The sequence below is a fragment of the Bos mutus genome, chromosome 13 (genome assembly GCF_027580195.1).
Source record: "Bos mutus isolate GX-2022 chromosome 13, NWIPB_WYAK_1.1, whole genome shotgun sequence".
NCBI classification, from domain to species: Eukaryota; Metazoa; Chordata; class Mammalia; order Artiodactyla; family Bovidae; genus Bos; species Bos mutus.
Genome location: NC_091629.1, coordinates 658,394 through 681,966, shown reverse-complemented (window position 1 = coordinate 681,966; position 23,573 = coordinate 658,394). Strand labels below are relative to the sequence as shown.

Here is a 23,573-nt window from a genome sequence, read left to right as displayed (position 1 = left end):
TTATTTTACTGATGGGGGTGTCACTTCAGTAGACCAAGGCAAGAAAGAAAAATCTGGTATTCAGTTGGCATGTAGAAGAAAGGGCTGAGTGAGTGAAAAAATTATTCCATTAATTGTTTCTCTGAGAAGGTCATGCATGACTAAGGAAGGAAGAGTTACTAGAGGTCAGGAAAGTTCACTTCTCTTAGTAATTTAAGCTCAGTTATAATCAGCATAATTTTTATACATTTTGTTCTTAAGATTATTGGAACTGGTTATTAACCCTAAAATTCAGCAGCAAATAGTTTCAGGAGTAAAACTTTCTGCCCAAGTTAGACTTAACAGAACCTATACCTTATAATTTTTTTAGGCCCATTTATTTAGGTGACAGCATATTAAAAAGCAGAGACATTACTTTGTCAACAAAGGTCCGTCTAGTCAAGGCTATGATTTTTCCAGTGGTCATGTATGGATGTGAGAGTTGGACTATAAAGAAAACTAAGTACAGAAGAATTAATGCTTTGAACTGTGGTGTTGGAGAAGACTCTTGAGAGTCCCTTGAACTGCAAGGAGATCCAACCAGTCCATTCTGAAGGAGATCAGTCCTGGGTATTCATTGGAAGGACTGATGTTGAAGCTGAAACTCCAGTACTTTGGCCACCTGGTGTGAAGAGCTGACTCATTTGAAAAGACTCTGATGTTGGGAAACATTGAGGGCAGGAGGAGAAGGGGACGACAGAGGATGAGATGGTTGGATGGCATCACCGACTCAATGGACATAAGTTTGGATAAACTCTGGGAGTTGGTGATGGATAGGGAGGCCTGGCATGCTACGGTTCATGGGGTCACAAAGAGTCAGACATGACTGAGTGACTGAACTGAACTGAACTGATTTAGGTGACAATTTTTCCACTTTATACCGCTTTTATTGTATTTTTTAATTTTATTGTATTTTTAAATTTTAAGTATGGCTGATTGACAATGTTAGATTGTTACAATTTTAGATAACATATTTTATCTCTTTTTGAAGAAGAATTTATGATAATTCCAATGAACACACCCAGTCTCCCTTAATTTAGTAACATTTTTTGTCTTTGCTTTCTACCACCAGTGTGACCCAAAGCAATGGCATCTCTGTACCTAAACTCTTATTTTGGATCCTGATGAGCAGTAAAGTCGTCAGCACTACCATTTTGGTGCTTAATTTTCCGTGGGTGCTACGTTTTTCTCTTTTATTTCTACCCTTGGCATAATTTTTTTTCCTGACATTCAAGGGTTGTTTTCTGCGACGTATAACGTTGTAATCTTCCGGTGTTTTAGGGAAGCTTACGAAGGAGGATTGTGCCCTAGTAAAATCGCTAGGTGGACTTCCACTTTAAAGTATTCGTGATTTTGTGTACTGCCACCCATAAAACTTTAGTGATGATGTCTTCTCTTATGAAAATAATCAAATTTTGATCTCAGCCAGTGGATTTAGTCAATACCTGAGTTGTCTAGAGTCAGTTCACACAGTTACTCTTCTCCCGGTTCACTGATTGTATGATTTCTCTTTCCTTCCTTCCTGCCACATTGACTGGCCTGCTCTAGAGAACTCACAGCATTTGACTAGTGTAACTGCAGAGCACTAGAGACAAAAGGAGTTCTTAAAAACAACCGGAGAGCAAAGGCAAATTTTGTAGAGAAACAGCAGTAGAACTGTCAGCAGATTTCTCGACAGGAAGCTTGTTTCATCAGTTCTTTCTCTGAGGGCCTGAGTGCTGGTGGGTGGAGAAGAAAGTAGAACACGTGCCTGGATTGTTTCTCCTTTATGTGGGACCCTGATCTGTCTGGACCCAGACTCATTTCAGGTCTAACTTGAGGAACTCTGTAACAGGTGCCCAGATTCCAAAGTGGTCACAAATGATTTCATGTTTTTTCATAATTCAGACAAATTTTCCAAGTGTTATTTACATGTATTGGTTAACACAGTGGAAGTGTTAGGTATATGACATATTTCTTGGCTTTTGCTCACAAATTTATAACATGTTATATAATTTTACATTATATACTGAGTTGGGATTTGAGAATTTACACTAGTTCTTACCATGACTTTTAAATTATGTTCATAGAGACAAAAGCTAAAGTAGATTGAACAATTCAATGTTTTTTCTCTGTAACTTGCTTTCCTTGAATCAGTGACTTGCTGTTATTTCTGGGGTCCTCCTTTTTTTTTTTTTTTTAATATGAAACTTATTTTTGGAAATGAGAGAATCAGGGTTTTTTTCCCCTGTATTATAGATGCAAGTTTTTGGATCATCTATGTTCTTGGTTTAGTTAATTAAGGGAATAATACAGATATTTTTATATTTGGTATGATTGAAGATATTTTATTGTTTTTGTTAGGATACTGATGCTAGTATTGTTTCTTCTGTATTTCTGTTTGTATTGTTTCTTCTAGGAGTCTCAGTGTAGTAAGCAGCCTTGCTTGATTTAAGGATTTGTTTCTTTTCCTTTTTTCATTGGGACCTGTAATTTTTAGATTGATAATTTATGTAAGGATTGTAAACATTCAGGTGTTGCTAATACTCCATCTTAATGGATTTTTACTTTTTACACCTACTTCTTCCAGAATATAAAAGGAATTTAGATATTCATAAGCAATATTTTTTACCGTTTTTCATATGAGCTCCTGAAAATGTTATTGCTGACCTTCACATTCGGTCTTAAATTAGATGGCTGCACACTTACTTCTCCTTTCAGAAATTGTACTTGGCCATCTGGTTAATCATCTTAATAAGAAAAAGCCTTGTACAGTAATCTGATGCAAACATATGTTCTCATGTTTACCTTCTGAAACTAGTCAAGGTTTTTAAATAATGTTAAATGTTAAACCAATCACCAGTTAAAAAATAATGTTACAGGATTGTAGGATGCAAACTTGTATTGAAATGTTAACTTATTTTAAAGTAACAAATGAGGAGTAACCAAAGGTTGAAATCAATATTTGTAGGAAAATAGAAGCATTAAAAAATTTAGATAATGAAGACTTGTATTTTGGAAGTGTTCCTTTTGGTTTTCTTGTAGAATTTTAAAAACAGGTATATTATAGAACCTTAATTTGTATGTGTGTGTGTTAGTAACTCAGTCATGTCCAACTCTTTGTGACCCCGTGAACTGTGGCCTACCAGGTTCCTCTCTGTCCATGGAATCCAGGCAAGAATACTGGAGTGGGTTGCCATTCCCTTCTCCAGGGGATCTTCCCAACCTAGGGGTCAAACCTGGGTTTCCCACATTGCAGGCAGATTTTTACCTTCTGAGCCACCTTAGAGAACCTTAATCCTACCTGTTCTTTATAAAGTAATGTATTAAGTACTATTCTCTGTTATTAGACTTATAAAAACCATTAACATGGTTAAAATCACATTTCAGAAATTAAAATGGTAGGATTTCCCTGGTGGTACGGTGGCTAAGACTCTGCACCCCCAATGCAGGGGGCCCAGATTTGATCCCTGATCAGGAAACTAGATCCCACATGCCACAGCTAAGAGGTCATATGCCACAACTAAAGATTCTGCTTGCTTCAAGTGAAAGATCCCACATGCTGCAATTCTAAGACCTGGCACAGCTAAATAAATAAATAATAACAATTTTTAGGACAATTAAAATGGTAGTAAGGGCTTTCTAAGACCAAGACCAAGACCATCCCCATGGAAAAGAAATGCAAAAAAGCAAAATGGCTGTCTGGGGAGGCCTTACAAATAGCTGTGAAAAGAAGAGAAGCGAAAAGCAAAGGAGAAAAGGAAAGATACAAACATCTGAATGCAGAGTTCCAAAGAACAGCAAGAAGAGATAAGAAAGCCTTCTTCAGCAATCAATGCAAAGAAATAGAGGAAAGCAGCAGAATGGGAAAGACTAGAGATCTCTTAAGGAAAATTAGAGATACCAAGGGAACATTTCATGCAAAGATGGGCTTGATAAAGGACAGAAATGGTATGGACCTAGCAGAAGCAGAAGATATTAAGAAGAGATGGCAAGAATACACAGAATAACTGTACAAAAAAGATCTTCACGACCCAGATAATCACGATGGTGTGATCACTGACCTAGAGCCAGACATCCTGGAATATGAAGTCAAGTGGGCCTTAGAAAGCATCACTATGAACAAAGCTAGTGGAGGTGATGGAATTCCAGTTGAGCTATTTCAAATCCTGGAAGATGATGCTGTGAAAGTGCTGCATTCAATATGCCAGCAAATTTGGAAAACTCAGCAGTGGCCACAGGACTGGAAAAGGTCAGTTTTCATTCCAATCCCAAAGAAAGGCAATGCCAAAGAATGCTCAAACTACGGCACAATTGCACTCATCTCACACGCTAGTAAAGTAATGCTGAAAATTCTCTAAGTCAGGCTTCAGCAATACATGATCCATGAACTTCCTGATGTTCAAACTAGTTTTAGAAAAGGCAGAGGAACCAGAGATCAAATTGCCAACATCCTCTGGATCATTGAAAAAGCAAGAGAGTTCCAGAAAAACATCTATTTCTGCTTTATTGATTATGCCAAAGCCTTTGACTGTGTGGGTAACAATAAACTTGAAAATTCTGAAAGAGATGAGAGTACCAGACCATCTGATCTGCCTCTTGAGAAATTTGTATGCAGGTCAGGAAGCAACAGTTAGAACTGGACATGGAACAACAGACTGGTTCCAAATAGGAAAAGGAGTACATCAAGGCTGTATATTGTCACCCTGCTTATTTAACTTATATGCAGAGTACATCATGAGAAACGCTGGACTGGAAGAAACACAAGCTGGAGCTGGAGTCAAGATTGCCGGGAGAAATATCAATAACCTCAGATGTGCATATGACACCACCCTTATGGAAGAAAGTGAAGAGGAACTAAAAAGCCTCTTGATGAAAGTGAAAGAGGAGAGTGAAAAAGTTGGCTTAAAGCTCAACATTCAGAAAACGAAGGTCATGGCATCCAGTCCCATCACTTCATGGGAAATAGATGGGGAAACAGTGGAAACAGTGTCAGACTTTTTTTGGGGGGGCTCCAAAATCACTGCAGATGGTGACTTCAGCCATGAAATTAAAAGACGCTTACTCCTTGGAAGAAAAGTTATGACCAACCCAGACAGCATATTCAAAAGCAGAGACATTACGTTTCGTTTAGTCCAGGCTATGGTTTTTCCTGTGGTCATGTATGGATGTGAGAGTTGGACTGTGAAGAAGGCCGAGTGCCGAAGAATTGATGCTTTTGAACTGTGGTGTTGGAGAAGACTCTTGAGAGTCCCTTGAACTGCAAGGAGATCCAACCAGTCCATACTGAAGGAGATCAGCCCTGGGTGTTCTTTGGAAGGAATGATGCTAAAGCTGAAACTCCAGTCCTTTGGCCACCTCATGCGAAGAGTTGACTCATTGGAAAAGACTCTGATGCTGGGAGGGATTGGGGGCAGGAGGAGAAGGGGACGACAGAGGATGAGATGGCTGGATGGCATCACTGACTCGATGGACGTGAGTCTGGGTAAACTCTGGGAGTTGGTGATGGACAGGGAGGCCTGGTGTGCTGTGCGATTCATGGGGTCGCAAAGAGTCGGACATGACTGTGCAACTGAGCTGAACTGAACTGAAGGGCTTTCCAGTCGGCTCAGTTGTAAAGAATCCGCCTGCCGATGCAAGAAATGCGGGTTTGGTCCCTGGCTTGGGAAGATGCCCTGGAGAAGGAAATGACAACTCAGCTGCAGTATTCTTGCCTGGGAAATCCCGTGGATAGAGGAACCTGGCCAGCTACAGTTCATGAGGTAACAAAGAGTCAGACATGACTTAGCAACTAACTTGGTAAACATCCCTTCCCCCCAGGCTCTCTGCAGCACTGCCACTGGGATATCCTAAAGCCTGAGTTTTGAGATTCTTGGTCTACTTGTTAGGTTCTCCTCACCGGACTAACCTCCTAAAGGACAAGGGACTCACCTCATTTTAATGTTTCTAGTACGTTACCCGCCCCTGGCGTAGGTGGGCATTTAATAAAGAATATAAAAAATTGTCCATGAAACTGAGGGTTTTTAGAGAAAGAAGCGATATATTTAATGGAGGAATGCTTTTTACATGGGATGTTGGAAAAGGATTAGATGAATGTTGCGTGGCTTTAGGTGGCAGAGTTAATATCAGCAGAGAACTAGGTTCTGGTTCTAGTTAATGTGGCAAAGAAGACAATGAGAAATAAAACACAGCGCCGTCACACCCTCATTTGGAGTCAGCAGTTAGTTTGCGCCACGGTCCTGGCTTGGTCACTCAGTGTGTTCTTTTCTGGGTTTTAGCTTTTTCCTTTTTTTTTTTTTTTAACAGAAAAGCAGAGATTATAGTAGCGCATATGGTGGTTTTGAGGACAAATGAAATAACAATTCAGGGTGCTTAGGCTAATGCCTGACATTGAATGGTGCTTTATAAATGTTCATTGAATTTGAATTAATCTCCTAATTCATGTTTTTCGTAAAACCTTCCTCTCCCTTTAAGTATAAATAATATGTTTGCATAAAGTGACACCATAAAATAAAGATTTAATTGCCTTTCTTTCCCCTCAAAGATTTATTCATTGTACCGATGATTCTCCAGATCCATGTATGGAATATGAGGTAAGAATCTTTTCTTTAAAATCTTGATAAAATTGATATGAATTATAGGGTAACTTATGGCCCAGCAGTAATACGATGTGACTTCATCACCTTTTGAGTTGTATGTTATGTCAGAACTCCCAAAATGATAAATAAATGATAAAGATGTGTTTTGTCATGAAGAGTTTTAACAGTTCTGTTAGACTAATAGATCATAGCTCTCTTCTCTACATCTCATGTCAAGAATGTTTTATGCCTTCTTTAAAAAACAGACCCTTGATCACGGCAGCTGTTAAGACGCAGCCTGCACGTGAAGTAGTGTATCAGCCTGGTGAATATCCTCTCTTTTCACCCTGTTGTGTTACGTGTCTCCTTTGTTTGCAGCTTGTTCTTCGAAAATGGTGTGAATTAATTCCTGGGGCCGAGTTCCGATGTTTTGTCAAGGAAAATAAGCTTATTGGTGAGGTTTTCTTTCTTTCTTTTAAACCTTTTAATTATTAAAAGACAAGCATTTGATGGAAATAGATTGCTTAGTAATTAAGTCAAGGGTATGCTATGCTATGCTAAGTCACTTCAGTCGTGTCCGACTCTGTGTGACCCCATAAACAGCAGCCCAGCAGGCTCCCCCGTCCCTGGGATTCTCCAGGCAAGAACACTGGAGTGGGTTGCCATTTCCTTCTCCAAGGCATGAAAGTGAAAAGTGAAAGAGAAGTCGCTCAGTCTTGTCCGACTCTTAGCGACCCCATGGACTGCAGCCCACCAGGCTCCTCCGACCATGGGATTTTCCAGGCAAGAGTACTGGAATGGGGTGCCATTGCCTTCTCCAAGTCAAGGGTAGCAATCAGTTTTTATCTCAGATGTTGCCTCTAGCCAATGGGCACTGACTGTCTGGAATGCTGTGTTGACAAGGGTCCTTGGGCCAGATTCTGTTTCCACAGAAGACAGTCTCGATGAATCATGTCTGTCTGGATTCCAGCAGTGAAAGCAGTGGCCTGTGCTGATCCCACTTAGGATACGTGTACCTGCTTTCTCTCTGGGGCTGGCCTAAGTGCTACTCACAGTACATGGCTGATTTTAATCGTCGTAAAAAGCCCAGTTTTTGAACCTTTACTTATATTATTGAAGCAGTGTTTATTATCCTAGGAAGAGAAAACATGCGAACAAAGAAGGGCATTACTGTAAAAGCCACCCATTTTCTTTGCTCTCAGGCTATCATTTTATCTGCTGTGATCTATTCAAGTTAAATATTGAAGCTAATTTGCCCTTATTTTGTCTAAGCACATTTTCCATGAGGTAAAATTGACCTTCAACCACGAAGAGTGTGATTTGAACAAAATCAGATCCACACTATTTATTTATCGAATGAGATGTCCATGTTTAACTTAACCCTGGGTGTGTTTGGATTTAATGTATCATTATGTATCCCTGAAGGAAACACCAAAATCCTAAGTGCAGCTAAGGAAGAGGTACTTAGCTGGAGGCGTTTCATCAGAGTAGAGAACTTTCTCGTAGTCCTACAGCGATTGAAGGAGTTCTTAGAATGCTCCCTTTAGTGTGTTTTGAATAATGTCAGCAAGTTACTCTGAGGAAAGGAATGTTTACTTTTCCATGATTTGAAACATGAAGCTTGTGAAGGAAGGACAGCATGTATGAACAAGGAAAATGCTGCTTCTAGATGCTTCTGTGAGATGCAGTATGAAAATGGAAGACGTGGTGAGGGCTGTTTCACATTTTCCCAAAGAAAGTGAAAAGAAGGCCAGTTTTTAGAGAGGCCATTGGAAAAATCAAAGAAGAAGCAGTTAGACTATGTGGGTAGGTTTAAAATCGCTTCTTTCACTTTTTACATAGTAAACGTTTTTATAACCTTGAATTCTTCCCATTGTACTAAATAAAAATAACTGCCGTTTCTGAAGTAAGCATGGCACTATGGAATTTTAGGGCTCACCTGGCCTTAGGAACCTTTACAGCTGATAAGCTTTATATAAAATGCTGACTATTGTGTGATTCCATTCATCTGATTGGTCTTCTGATCTACTTTAATGGTTCCCTAAAAAAGAGGTTTAAAATCACATTTTGGTGTTTTTGGAAAGAATATTGTGTAATAACAGAATATAAAATATTTTCTCATCAGGTATTTCTCAGAGGGACTACACACAATACTATGATCATATTTCTAAACAAAAAGAAGAGATTTGCAGATGCATACAAGATTTTTTCAAGAAACACATACAGTATAAATTCTTAGATGAAGATTGTGAGTATCTTTTTATTGACCTAGTGAAATGAAATGCATAATGTTATTGGACCTCATTTCATGGTGGTGTATATTTTAAAACTGCATTCGAAGCACTCTGTTTTTAAGCATTTTACTATATTATGATCGTACTGATGGGTTTGTATGTTAATTTTACCTTTTTTAACCAGAATCCCTTTTTAAGACTGAGACAATTTCTCTGTCCTGTCATTTGAGATATTTTCTACACATTTCAAAGTGTCTGTCTACAGAGAACCAAACGCTTCTGTTATTAGGACTAAATTAGCTAGTTGACTGATCTACCTTTCTAGATTTTTTTAATTTGAGTGATCAGATAGCACCAGTTGCAAAGTAATCACTTGTGTTTTAAAGAACTGAAAGTATATTGGGTATGAGACAGAGTATTCATGCGTTGTCAGATTATATCTGCCCTGGTTGACGTTTTTCTACTTGCCAAGCCTGGTACCTGTGGCAGATTTGACTTTAAAAAGGATGACTTGTGCCCTGAGCATGCTTAGATTTTGTGCTTTCGTAATGCAGGTTTTCCCTATTTTATTCTCCATCAGATAGTAAGTGGTCTCCTTTCACTGTGACAGATCACCTGTCTCTAATGGTGAATTGGTTGAGACAGTGTTGGTGTTTGGTTTGAATTTTTATTCATTTATGTTTTTGAATTTTTAAATATAAGGGATTATGGCTGAGGACAGAGAAAAGGAAAGCAAAATTACATTAAGTAAAACATTGCAGGATGCCTTTTTATGTTTGAAGTTTTGAGAGGCAGAAGCATGAAGTCCTCAAAGCTAAATATATTCTGCTGTTTGAGTAACTGATAATAAAATGCATTTTAATTATCAAAAGGAGGCTTTGATCATGCAAATAGTAGTTCATTACTAACTCTGAATTTTTTATCCTTTGCAGTTGTATTTGATATATACAGAGACAGTAGGGTAAGTAAACTTGATATTTGATATACTCTAAATACATAGTCATTCTCTATGTGAAGCACTCACTGCTCAAAAAGTCTTTTCCCAAGACAACTAAGGTGACTGAAATTCACAGTGGTCAAGACTGTCCCCTTGAAATATCCTTAACACTAGGAGACATGATATCTCCCATCATTACGTGTCACAAGTTCAGGAGTTACTCATTTAACAGATGGCCAAGGCCACCCTGTGTCCCCCTCCTTTCCTCTTTCATCGGGAGTCTGGGCCTGCTTAAAACAGTTCAGTTTTCACTCTTCAGTGTGGCCAGGAACTTGTCATTGGCTATTTAGATAATTATTTTCGGTTACCTGAAAGGCCCTTAGCATGATTTGAGTCTGGTGGCTCAGACAGTAAAGAATCTGCCTGCAATGCAGGAGACCTTGGTTCAATCCCTGGGTTGGGAAGACCCCCTGGAGAAGGAAATGGCAACCCACTCTGGTATTCTTGCCTGGAGAATCCCATGGACAGAGGAGTTTGATAGGCTGTAGTCCATGGGGTCGCAAGGAGTCAGACAAAACTGAGTGACTAACACTTTGACTTTCTTTCATGAAGATGAGGAATTGAGTAGTTTGTATTTATTTTGTAATCTTAAAGATGGAAACTTCTGTAATAAATAGCAAAAACCGGACCTAATAAATCCTGCAGCAGAGATTTCACTATCAAGACATGCAATCAATTCAGAGAAATTTGTGTCACTAGGTGTCCTGTGACAGTGCTTTAACAACTTAGCTCTTAAGAGGACAGCAGGTGTGTTTTCTAAATATGTGACCCATATATTTCCTCAGCGTCGCTCAAATTTTTCTCCTTCCCTCTCCACACTTGTATCACCTAATCGTAGTGATGCTTGTGATACCTTTCAGTCATTTCTTGGACAAAAGGATGGGGCCCATGTGTTCATGACCCAAGGTAACTGTTAACCATTCAATCACCTCTTTCAAGCCAAAGGTATCACTTACTCTGTTTTCACCTGTCTTGAAGGTTGATGGCATCTGTTAAGAATTAGAAAGAGGAGCTATTAAAAAGAGAGCTATTAAAAAGCTATTAAAAAAGAGAAGGAAAGAGGACTTATAAATTGGTATGTGGTACAGAAGAGGGATGCTACTTGGCAGAGTTGGAAGCAAACCTTAGAGAAAGGATGGGGAGCTGGCAGGGTGGAGCGGACAGGAACCTGAGGGCCAGTCTCAGCTTCTAACAGCCAAATGCCAGCCACGTCCAGTCACTCACAGACCACGGTTTATCCAGAGCCTGTCGGGTGTTAGATGCTGTGCTTCTAACAAGCAGCTTCCATCCAGGTGATCTCGAGACCATCAAGGAGCTTATCTTCGAGACTAAAGCATTCCAGGATTGGCGTGGATCAAATCAGTGAGGGAGGAAACTGAGCCCATTGTCCTGAATGTGCAGCTCAGAAGAGCTTGACTCTTATTTAATTCATTGTCTCCCTTAGTCCATGCAACCCTGTGGGGTATGTGCTGTTTCTTCCCATTTTACAGAGGTTCAGTCTGAAGCCGTTATGTTCTAACGCAATTCTCCTTAATGGCATTTGAACATTCGGGATCTGCCAGGGTTGTCTCAGTACTTCCCCAGCACATGTCCAGGTCTGCTGTGGTTCAGTAGGGCCAGCAGGTCAGTGCAGACGTGTGACTTGGTGAGACAGTTATATGAATGTCTTAAGTGAAGTGGGACATGAATGTAAGTAATTACGGCTGTGATCTGACAGCACCAAAAGCAGTTGCGTGCCTTTAAAGTGGGAACCAGGCCAGTGTAAACATACTGACGCTCTCTGAGAAGAGATGCTGACCGTGATGTGAAATTCATTTGCTTTCAATCAATGGCACTTGAGTCACCGTCTCAGACACTGTCTGGAATGCAGGATTTATGGCTATTCTTGGGAGAAAACTGACTCTTTTTATGGTGATCTCTGATCTGAAGTACAAGTGGAGTGTGTCTGGGCTTGGCGACCCTGAATGTCTGTCAGAACAGTTGCTGGACAGGTGGACTCAGTGCTGAGAGTCTAACCGCTCTACGTGTCAGAGCCATGGTTCCTGCCCCCATGCGGGAGGTCTGGGATGAGGCCTTGGAATGTGTATTTTAAGAAGCTCCACAAGTGATGGTAATGCTTAACTAGAATTTAGAGTAACTACTTTAGATATTTGAAAAAGGATTTGGGTTATTTTCTTGTTATTAACTTTCTTGCTTTTTGGGATAAATATGATCTAGTGTTTGATATTGTTCAGAATGAATCTGCAGCCTAATCACTTTTTTGCTTCTGTTTTATGTATGATTGAGAAAGAAAGTACAATATCTAAAGTGCAAAGTATTCTGTTGACGTTCGTTAGATTAAGCTTATTAATGCTATTGCTTTGAAAATATACATGGAAGGTCTGATTCTAACCCTTCCGCCTCTGCATTCTAGATTGTTAATTTCTTATGTATCCTTCCAGTATTTCTTGATGCAAAAACAAGCAGCATACTTATTTTTCCCCATCTTTCTTTACACAAGAGTTCAGTTGAGTTTAGTCACTTGGTCGTGTCCGATTCTCCATGACCCCATGGACTGTAGCATGCCAGGTTTCTGTGTCCATCACCAACACACAGAGCCTGCTCAAACTCATGTCCATTGAGTCAGGATGCCATCCAACTCTCATCCTCTGTTGTCCCCTTCTCCTCCTGCCTTCAATCTTTCCCAACATCAGGGTCTTTTCCAATGAGTCAGTTCTTGCATCAGGTGGCCAAAGTATTGGAGCTTCGGTTTCAGCATCACTCCCTCCAGTGAATATTCAGGACTGATTTCCTTTAGGATGGACTAGTTCAATCTCCTTGCAGTCCAAGGGACTCTCAAGAGTCTTCTCCAGCACCACAGTTCAAAAGCATCAATTCTTTGGCGCTTAGCTTTCTTTATAGTCCAACTCTCACACCCATACGTGACTACTAGAAAAACCACAGCTTTGACTAGATGGACCTTTGTTGGCAAAGTAATATCTGCTTTTTAATATGCTGTCTAGGTTGGTCATAGCTTTTCTTCCAAGGAGCAAGCTTCTTGTAATTTCATGGCTGCAGTCACCATCTGCAGTGATTTTGGAGCCCAAGAAAATAAAGTCTGTCACTGTTTCCATTGTTTCCCCATCTATTTGCCATGAACTGATGGGACTAGATGCCATGATCTTCATTTTTTGAATGTTGAGTTTTAAGCCAGCTTTTTCACTTTGATCAAGAGGCTTTTTAGTTCCTCTTCACTTTCTGCCATAAAGGTGATGTCATCTGCATATCTGAGGTTATTGATATTTCTTCCAGCAATCTTGATTCCAGCTTGTGCTTCATCCAGCCCAGCATTTTTCATGATGTAATCTGCATATAAGTTATGCAGGGAGACAATATACAGCCTTGAGGTACTCCTTTTCCTATTTGGAACCAGTCTGTTGTTCCATATTCGGTTTTGACTGTTGCTTCTTGACCTGCATACAGATTTCTCAGGAGGCAGGTAACGTGGTCTGTGTGATATTCCCATCTCTTGAAGAATTTTCCATAGTTTGTTCTGATCCACACAGTCAAAGGCTTTGGTATAGTCGATAAAGCAGAAGTAGATGTTTTTCTGGAATTCTCTTGCTTTTTCAATGATCCAACGGATGTTGGCAATTTGATCTCTGGTTCCTCTGCCTTTTCTAAATCCAGCTTGAACATCTGGAAGTTCACTGTTCACATACTGTTGAAGCCTGACTTGGAAAATTTTGAGCATTACTTTGCTAGCATGTGAGATGAGTACAGTTGTGCCGTAGTTTGAACATTCTTTGGCGTTGCCTTTCTTTGGGATTGGAATGAAAACTGACCTTTTCCAGTTCTGAGGCCACTGCTGAGTTTTCCAAATTTGCTGGCACATTGAGTGCAGCACTTTCACAGCGTCATCTTTTAGGATTTGAAATAGCTCAACTGGAATTCCATCACCTCCACTAGCTTTGTTTACTAACACATGGGTTAGCATATGATAAAGCACTTGCACCTTGCTTTATGTACTTTTTAAAAGCAGTGTATCTTGGAGAACTTTCTGGTTTCTTAAAGGACACGGTATTTGATTATGTGGATGTGCTGTATGGTTTGATGAATCATTTCCCTGTGGATGAATGCTTAGCTTGTTTCTAGTCTTTTCTGCTTTGTGCTGTGGTGAACATGTACCGGTGTACACGTGTGTATACGTGTCCTGGTCTGGACAGAACTCTTTCAGGGAGCAGACTCTCTGTTACTGACCTTTATGCCCCCATGAGTAGCACGGTGTTTGATGTGTAGAGTTTCATTTAGGTGGATGGTGGGGTAGCCGGGGTAGGTCAGTTGGTAGATACTAGGAAGGTCGGTGTGACCACTCCTACCTGATAGGTTGCCTAAAAACAGTTTCTCAGGATGTCTTGTTCCTGAGGTGTGACATAAAAAACATGTTATGGGTGTAAAAACCCCATCTTGATGGTTTTATGCCTGATTCCAACTGGTCTGTTTTTCTTTAAACTAGAGGATGGCTTCCAAACTACAGAACACATTCTGCCAGCTGTCAGTCCTAACAGCGGTGATTTTCTTTTTTTTACAGTGTGGCATACTTCTAGTTTATAGAGCTAAATATTCTGATGCTAACAGATGCAATAGTTTTTTTTCTTTTTTCTTTTGATAATGAGATGATTTTACTGGTTATAAAAATTCAAGTTGAAAGGGTTCAAAGTTTAGAAAATACTCATTTTGTTAAAATAACATACAACTTATTAGAGACATCTGAGTAATCACCAAAAAAAGCAAAGCTGCTGTCCTACCAAGGAATGGGTTGACGGCGGACATGATTTCACACAGTCAGAGAAGCGAGGAGGAGCAGGCACCAAATCGAAGTGAGAATATAACTCAAGTGGCAAGAAGGAATTGCAGCAGGATTGCTGCTAGGGATTGTGTGAACCAGGAAACGTGGCCAAATGGTGCATGGTGGAAACTTCCCATAGTGGTTCTTTGCCACGTCGAGCTTTCTAGTTTGCAGCCAGTCCTAATAAAATGCTTTGTCTTTCTTAAACTTTTCCTTGAAAACAGATGAGAAACAATGCTAGATATTAGTAATGCTGGCTCAGCAGTCTAGCTCCTTAGGCATTTGTCATTTTACACATGCATGTCTGCCCAAGACATGATTGCTACATATTTACAGAAAAAACTACCAACAAAAGGGTGCAATTATGCTGAGTGTCTCAGTGAGAAAAGTCAAGAGGAGCAAAAATAAAAGTTGCAAGGAAACATTTATCTGGTAAATGTCACATACACCCCCATGATCAAATGTGTTGGTGTTAATTTCCTGGCAGGATTTCACAGGCTCCCCAGCTCCTTTATGTCAGCACTTTGCCTCTTGCAAACTTCATCTGGCTGGGCCAGAGGTGTTCCTTCCCTGAGGCTGGAATCTGTCACACTGGCCATCACTGCTCTCAGAAGAGGAGAAGATGGCAGTTTCTTAGAAAGGTTGATTTGTTTTTATTTTGCATCTCCCTTTCGTGTGCCATCAAACTCTATCATGCAGAGAAAACAGATATTATTGGCTTGGCCAGAAAGCTCGTTCAGGTTTGTCTGTAAGAGGGTATGGAAAACCCAAACAAACTTTCTGGCCAATCTAGTACATTGAAATGAAAGACAGCTGAGCATTTTCTTATATCTTTGCTCAGTCATGTTCGATTCTTCTGCGACCCTTTGGACTGTAGCCTGCCAGGCTCCTCTGTCCATGGGATTCTCCAGGCAAGAATTCTGGAGTGTGTTGCCATGCCTTCCTCCCGGGATCTTCCCCACCCAGGAATTGAGCCTGTGTCTCCACTGCAGTGAAGTGTTTGCTGCGTTGCAGGCAGATTCTTTACCTGCCGAGCCACTGGGGAAGCCCTTTCTTACATCTTTAGTAAGTTTTAAAAAATTCAAGCCTTTGCAGCAGCCTCTCAGAGGTGGGGGCTGGTGCTGAGAACTGCTGGCCTCCTCCTGAAAGATCATTAAAGAACCCATGAGAGCATTCCAGTGATGCTGCTTTGGTGGGACCACTTTGTGAGATTTCCCTTCTGCCTGCTTGAGTTTTATTACTTACTACATTATTCCATACAGTTTTAAGTAAACAGACTTTGAGGAAATACACTGGCAGTATATTAAACATGATGGCGTCATTGATGAGGATGTTCAGGGATCTTACATAAGGTTGTAAGAGGCTCCACTGCCGCCATTGCCCCCTGGAATTTGTATATTTCATATAAAAAGTAAAAATAGATCATTGGCATTTAACTAGCCTTGTTCTTTGTAATCCGTGAACCACGATATACACCTGAATAATTTCCGAATCTTCAGAGCAAAACAAAGCATTTTCTTCCACTGCTCGCTTCGGTTTTTGATGTAAAATTGATTGAAAGCAGAAGTTGGCATGCATGTCTTTGTCAGGCTTTCTTTTCCTGTCTCCTCTCTGCATTCTTGGGTGGACTTCCTGGGGCTCTGTGCCCGCTCTACTTAGACAGGCAGCCCTTCACAGATGGGGCTTGGAGGAACTATCTTTTGTAATCAGTGATACGATTTTTAAGATGAAATGAGATGATTTTGGGTAAAACAAGATCATCTTTCTGATAAGCCAGCTTACAGACTTGATTTTATCCTTACTGGGCTTTCTCTCTGTTCTGCAGGGGAAGGTGTGGCTGATTGATTTTAATCCATTTGGTGAAGTCACAGATTCACTGCTGTTTACTTGGGATGAACTGTTATCTGGAACAAACCTAAAGGGTGACTTCAGTGAAGAAGCTCTGGAGCAGGTAAGAAGATCAGAAAGGTCCCCAGGAAACTTGTCAGTCCCCTAAGGAATTGCCTCCTGGTTCCCAGGCACCCAACACAGATTAACTCTGTGATCCTTGCCCGCAGTGGTGATCAAGAAGGGTGTGTGTGCTTTGTGATTTATTCACTTCATCATTCACTATGGACAGAGGTTCGTGACATTGTACAGGAGGCAGTGATCAAAACAATCCCCAAGAAAAAGAAATGCAAAAAGGCAAATGGTTGTCTGAGGAGGCCTTACAAATAGCTGAGAAAAGAAGAGAAGCTAAAGGCAAAGGAGAAAAGGAAAGATATACCCATTTGAATGCAGAGTTCCGAAGAATAGCAAGGAGAGATAAGAAAGCCTTCTTCAGTGATCAGTGCAAAGAAATAGAGGAAAACAATAGAATGGGAAAGACTAGAGATCTCTTCAAGAAAATTAGAGATACCAAGGGAACATTCCATGCAAAGATGGGCACAATAATGGACAGGAATGGTATGGAAGATATTAAGAGGAGGTAGCAAGAATACACAGAAGAACTATACAAAAAGTTCTTCATGACCCAGATAATCACGATGGTGTGATCACTCACCCAGAGCCAGACATCCTGGAGTACAAAGTCAAGTGGGCCTTAGGAAGCATCACTATGAACAAAGCTATTGGAGGTGATGGAATTCCAGTTGAGCTGTTTCAAATCCTAAAAGATGATGCTGTGAAAGTGCGTCACTCAATATGCCAGCAAATTTGGAAAACTCAGCAGTGGCCACAGGACTGGAAAAGGTCAGTTTTCATTCCAATCCCAAAGAAAGGCAATGCCAAAGAATGCTCAAACTAGCACAACTGTACTCATCTCACACACTAGCAAAGTAATGCTCAAAATTCTCCAAACCAGGCTTCAACAATTAAGTGAACTGTGAACTTCCACATGTTCAAACTGGATTTAGAAAAGGCAGAGGAACCAGAGACCAAATTGCCAACATCCATTGGATCATTGAAAAAAGCAAGAGAATCCCAGAAAAACATCTACTACTGCTTTATTGATTTCTCCAAAGCCTGGACTGTGTGGATCACAACAAACTGTGGAAAATTCTTCAAGAGATGGGAATATCAGACAGACCATGTTACCTGCCTCCTGAGAAATCTGTATGCAGGTCAAGAAGCAACAGTTAGAACCAGACATGGAACAACAGACTGGTTCCAAATTGGGAAAGTAATACGTCAAGGCTATGTATTGTCACCCTACTTATTTAACTTATATGCAGAGTACATCATGCGAAATGCAGGGCTGGATGAAGCACAAGCTGAAATCAAGATTGCCGGGAGAAATATCAATAACCTCAGATATGCAGATGACACCACCTTTATGGCAGAAAGCAAAGAAGAACTAAAGATTTAGCCTCTTGATGAAAGTGAAAGAGGAAAGTGAAAAAGCTGGCTTAAAACTCAACATTCAAAAAACTAAGATCATGGCATCCAGTCCTATCAGTTCATGGCAAATAGATGGGGAAACAATGGAAACAGTGACAGACTTTATTTTTTTGGGCTCCAGAATCACTGCAGATGGTGACTGCAGCCATGAAATTAAAAGACGCTTGCTCCTTGGAAGAAAAGCTATGAGCAACCTAGACAGTGTATTAAAAAGCAGAGATATTACTTTGCTGACAAAGGTCTATATAGTCAAAGCTGTGGTTTTTCTAGTAGTCATGTATGGATGTGAGAGTTGGACCATAAAGAAAGCTGAGCACTGAAGAATTGATGCTTTTGAACTGTGGTGTTGGAGAAGACTCTTGAGAGTCCCTTGAATAGCAAGGAGATCCAACCAGTCAATCCTAAAGGAAATCAGTCCTAAATATTCATTGGAAAGACTGATGCTGAAGCTGAAGCTCCAGTACTTTGGCCACCTAATGTAAAGAACTGACTCCTTGGAAAAAACCCTGATGTTGGGAAAGACTGAAGGCAGGAGGAGAAGGGGATGACAGAGGATGAGATGGTTGGATGGCATCAGCAACTCGATGGACATGAGTTTGAGCAGGCTCTGAGTGTTGGTGATGGACAGAGAAGCCTCACGTGCTGCATGCAGTCCACGGGGTCACAAAGAGTCGGACACGACTGAGCGACTGAACTGACTAACTGACACTTCACCTAAGGAAGTGATTGCCGGATAGGTTCTTTTCTAGTTACTTTTCTTTTTCTTGGCTCCTGTGTCCTTCCCACCTGAAGAGAGTCCTGGCTGTGGGTCGGGTCATGCGTCTGTTTATTCTGGTCCAGCCCTGGGCTGCTGCACATGCACAGAGGGATGTTGCCCAGCCGTGTGGACAGAGGCTTGTCCAATCAGGACCCCTGGCTTCCCCAGGCCTTTGACCACAGGCTCTGTCATCCTACCAGTGTCCCCTTCCATTGGCCACAGTGGCCGTTTCACGCCCTCCAGGCTCCTGGGAGCTTCTGTCCATCATTCTTGTCCTCCTCAGCGGGTACCTTCACAGCTCCCCTCATGGGAAGAGAGAATCATCGCTGAGAATTTGCTCCCTTTAACTGTCATCAAACCTACAGACTCACTGCCTCCTTCCTCTGGGTCCTGTCTCTGCCCTGCATCTCACCAGATTCCCGGGGCTGCCGTTGCCTTCTTTCCTTTCTCCAATCTCTTTCTTTCTCTGAAAGTAGTTCACCACGTTTTGACGCCTTCAGTCTTAGTAGCACAGCCTCCCTCAGGTCCGTCTCCACCCAGCTGCTCTCTCCTTTCTCCTCATGTTCATGGCCACTCCTTCTTTAGACAACTGTGTATTGCTCTTTTCAGCCTATAAAAGTGATACGTGCCCAATTTTAAAGGAAATTGTAAAACCACCCCTGATCCTAGCTCCTTGACCACCACTGTTGTATTTTGGTGCATAAGCCGCTTGCACACGTAAACACGAGCCTTTTTAAAGTAAATGAGAGTGCACTGCATCTGTAGTCCTTGTCTGCTGGGTTCTTCATTTCATATTCTCATGGGTGTTTTCTGTCTTCTACAAAATAGTTTTATTTTCATATGATCATTTAAAAATGATCTCTCAAAGAGAGAGAATTAGAAAGAAGTAACATTTGAAATCCTGCCACCTAGAAATGGCCGCCCATTAAGGTTTCCTGGGCATTTTTTGTGTATATTCAAATGCACAGACTCCCATTATTTTTGGAGTGGGGTCCCACCTGTCCCTCTCCTTCTGTCAGGTTACAGTGCCAGGTACAACTACGGTTTGTTGAACTAATGAATGAAGGGATCTTATCCCTGCTGGCATCTTAAGAGTTGTGAGCTGGTAAAATCTGAGTATCAGGGAAGAAGAATGCAAATTATTTGGCACAAAGTTATTTTTAAATATGAGGAATGGAGTTATTGGATAGAAACAGTTGTATAAGATCACAGTATGATCCAAATTCATTCGTTCATCCATTCCGCCTTCCTTCCTTTTTTCCTTCCTTCCCTCCCTCCTTTCTTCTTAATATAAACAGTCTTGTGCTGGAGGTTAGGGATGACAAGAGAGCAACAGGAACTGGCTCCTGCCTTTCTCGGCACCCCTTCCTGCCTGTCCTCCAGTGCACAGAGACCTGCCTTCCTTCCATTCCTCAGAGCTGCAGAGCCCTGCCTGGCCTTCAGGTCTTTGCACTGGTTGTTTCCACTGCATCCAAAGCTGAGTTTGCTCCCAGACCTCATGAGGCTGCTTTCATCATACTTTTCAGTTCTCAGCCCAGATGGCCCCCCTTAAGCAAGGTCCCACCCACCCAGCCCACCCCCAAGAGGAATCTATATGGTTCTCCTTTTATCATAGCTCCTTGCTGTCCTGTTTTTATAACTTTTTACTCTATGGAAAAGACTCTGATGTTGGGAGGGATTGGGGGCAGGAGGGAAAGGGAATGACAGAGGATGAGATGGCTGGATGGCATCACCGACTCGATGGACGTGAGTTTGAGTGAACTCCGGGAGATGGTGATGGACAGGGAGGCCTGGCATGCTGCGATTCATGGGGTCGCAAAGAATTGGGCACAACTGAGCGACTGGACTGAACTGAACTGAACTCTATGGAATGATCTTGTTTGTTTATTTGCTTGCTCAGTGACTCCCTACCCTCTTGCTTTCCAGTTTTTCTCCCTTCCCCAGAACAGTGTCCAGCAGACAGTAGGTATTTCGTGTGTGTGTGTGTGTGTGTGTATTAATCGCTTAGTCATATCCATCTCTTTGTGACCCCATCGACTGTGGCCCACCAGACTCCTCTGTCCATGGAATTCTCCAGGCAAGAATACTGGAGGGGGTTGCCATTCTCTTCTCCGGGGGATCTTCCTGACCTAGGGATCAAGCCTGAGTCTCCTGCATGCAGGCAGATTCTTTACTGTCTGAACCATGGCTGGGCTGTCTGTCATAAGGTATGGGCTGCTTTCTAGGGCTTCACTGTCCTGTTCCAGCCAGGTTCCCAGCATGTCTCCACCTGCTGGACACCATCCATCCCTCACCTCAGTATCTGCCACCCATGAAGCCCAAACCCATGGCCTCTGACTCTGGAACCCTTTTCGGCAGCAGGCAATATGTGAACATTCCATGCAAGACTCCAAGCACGTGCAATAAAGAATGTGAAGACCTGTTAAATATGACCCTTGAATTTACAGTTTTACATTGGTGCTGAGAGAAATCTGTGAGTGAGTACTTGAAGTGACGTGAGAGAGGTGCAACAGTGTTAGGGGTTTGGGGCTCTCCTTCGCCCTCACTGTTGGCTTTATTCTCTTAAGGCAGTAATTTCCTGCAGTGTACCTGTGGAAAGCGACAGAGTTTATAAAGCATGCTGGCCTGTGTGGGACTGCCTAAGGCAGCCTCAAGCCTGGAGAGACTCCCTCAACCCCCAGCCCTTCACAGCTACAGCAGCTATGCAGCCACCACTCGGGGACCACCTAGCCCCGCCCCCCAAGGTCTCTTGTCTTCAGATACCTTAGATGTGTATTTTCTTGTGAACATGTGAAAGTTTTTTAAAAACCTTGGTGTTTTCTTTCACTTAGGAATCTGATTTTCTTTCCTCCCTAGTACAGAACAGGAGTTGAAAATTCTATACCAGGATCTTTTTCAGTTTGAAGAATTGACTTTAAAAAAAAAACTTTCTCACCAACTTCTGCTCCTCCTTTCTTTTCTTCATGAAGGATGCCCCGGCCTTCCGTTGTACCAACAGTGAGGTCACAGTCCAGCCGAGTCCCTACCTGAGCTACCGGCTGCCCAAGGACTTTGTGGACCTGTCGACGGGCGAAGACGCTCACAAACTCATCGATTTTCTTAAACTGGTAACATTTATGTGTATTTAGTATGCTGGCCATCTCCACTTTTGAATTGATTCTTTAATATTTCATTTTAGTCATATTCCCACATAGACTTCTATATGATGATTGGGAATTAAGGGGGCAGAATTAGTGAGCTCATTTCATAATGATATACACCAAGTACACTGAAAAAATAATTTATTGATAAAAATGATAGAAAATACTTTTATATGCATATGCTTTTGAGTACATGCTCCTGGGGCTTCCCAGGTGGCGCTAGTGATAAAGAACCCGCCTGCCAATGCAAGAGCCGCAAGAGATGCCAGTTTGATCCCTGGGTGGAAAAGATCTCCTGGAGAAGGACATAGCAACCCCCTCCAGTATTCTTGCCTGGAGAATCCTATGGACAGAGGAGCCTGGCAGGCTATAGTCCATAGGGTGGCAAAGAGTTGGACACAGTTGAAGTGACCTAGCACAGCACATAGCACAATATATGCTTTTGAGTAATTTTCTTAACACTTGTAATCTTGAGGAAAGTATATATAATTGACCCTCAAACAGCCAGGGAAAAATCCACATATATATAGTGAGCACTTCACATTCATGGTTATCTGCGGATTTACCCAGCAGTGGGTCCTCAGTACCATAGTATTTACTACTGAAAAAAATCTGCATGAAAATGGCCTGTGCAGTTCAGACCCTTGTTGTTTAAGGGTCAACTGGCCTGAGAGCAAATCAGATCTCTGCCATGGGTACTCGGGTGACTGTATTTATATTTCTATGTAGGAGTATTTGTGCTCCTACATATATAGAAGTGTAAAGAAGAAAAAGGAGAAAATGTTCAAATGTCTTGAGGATAATGTGCCCAGGAGCCAAAATTATAAACTACTTTAATGAACTACTTAAGGCATATTTTTTCATTGATAATTTTCAACCACATCTTTTGCCAGCGGCCTCTAGGAAATTATACTTGCTGACAGAAAAAGCAATCTTGGCTGAACAAATTAGAATGTGCTGTTGTAATGTATCTTGGTTTCCTGTGACAGAAAAGGAATCAGCAAGAGGATGACTGATCAGCGTGCTAGAGCTCCAGGCCAAGTCACAGAGGAAACCACAGCTGCTTCTGAAGGCCAGGAAGAGTCCACAAGCTCCTGTTAACCCGGGCGGGGGGGTGGGAGGCGTGGACATCAGTAGCTTTTTATATTCATGTATAAAGCTGAGGTAAATGGAGGGACTTTGCTACTTGTAAAAATAACACAATAAATAGATCTTAAACAGGAAACTGTCCTGTTCCGATGATAAAATACTTTGTATGAAATACCTTGTTTTTTGGCTCAGTCTGTTTAGAGGTATCTGTTTCTTGTGGCTATTTTTTTAACACTTGTCACCTTAGCTGGGCAAGTGTATCTTTGTTATCCAGCTCCTTCTTAATCATTACTTTTCCATTGAAAAAATAGAACCCTATGTAATGTAACATAGCCGTGTGCAACCCTTAGTACACGGTCATGGCTGCAGGAGGTTAGGAGCCCCCACCCTGTTACTAGGCAGCTGGTTCTATAAGACCATTTATGGTCTGTCAGCCATTGGTTGGTGCCACAATGACCCCTCCCCCAAGACAGCAACTGTCCTCGAGCAACAGCCAGTGGTCCTGCTCAGCCATTGGTCCATGCTGCCGTAGGCCCCTCCCCCAACTGGGCAACTGTCAGTGAGCAACCATTATT

At 41.6% G+C, this 23,573-nt stretch overlaps 1 protein-coding gene across 2 annotated transcripts in view; it reads left to right on the top strand.

Annotated features, from left to right (window-relative positions):
* CDC123 (cell division cycle 123) overlaps window positions 1-23,150 on the top strand; it is a 46,248-nt gene extending 23,098 nt beyond the window's left edge. The window contains exons 6-12 of one of the 2 annotated variants that reach the window (XM_070380881.1): window positions 6,542-6,590; window positions 6,954-7,029; window positions 8,701-8,823; window positions 9,742-9,770; window positions 16,460-16,585; window positions 21,739-21,876; window positions 22,899-23,150. In XM_070380881.1, coding sequence (XP_070236982.1) covers window positions 6,542-6,590; window positions 6,954-7,029; window positions 8,701-8,823; window positions 9,742-9,770; window positions 16,460-16,585; window positions 21,739-21,876; window positions 22,899-22,925 — 568 coding nt within the window. In that variant the 3' untranslated portion in view covers window positions 22,926-23,150. The remainder of the gene's footprint in view (window positions 1-6,541; window positions 6,591-6,953; window positions 7,030-8,700; window positions 8,824-9,741; window positions 9,771-16,459; window positions 16,586-21,738; window positions 21,877-22,898) is intronic. The other variant, XM_005899122.3, reaches the window with a different exon arrangement.
* Window positions 23,151-23,573: the final 423 nt, after the last annotated feature.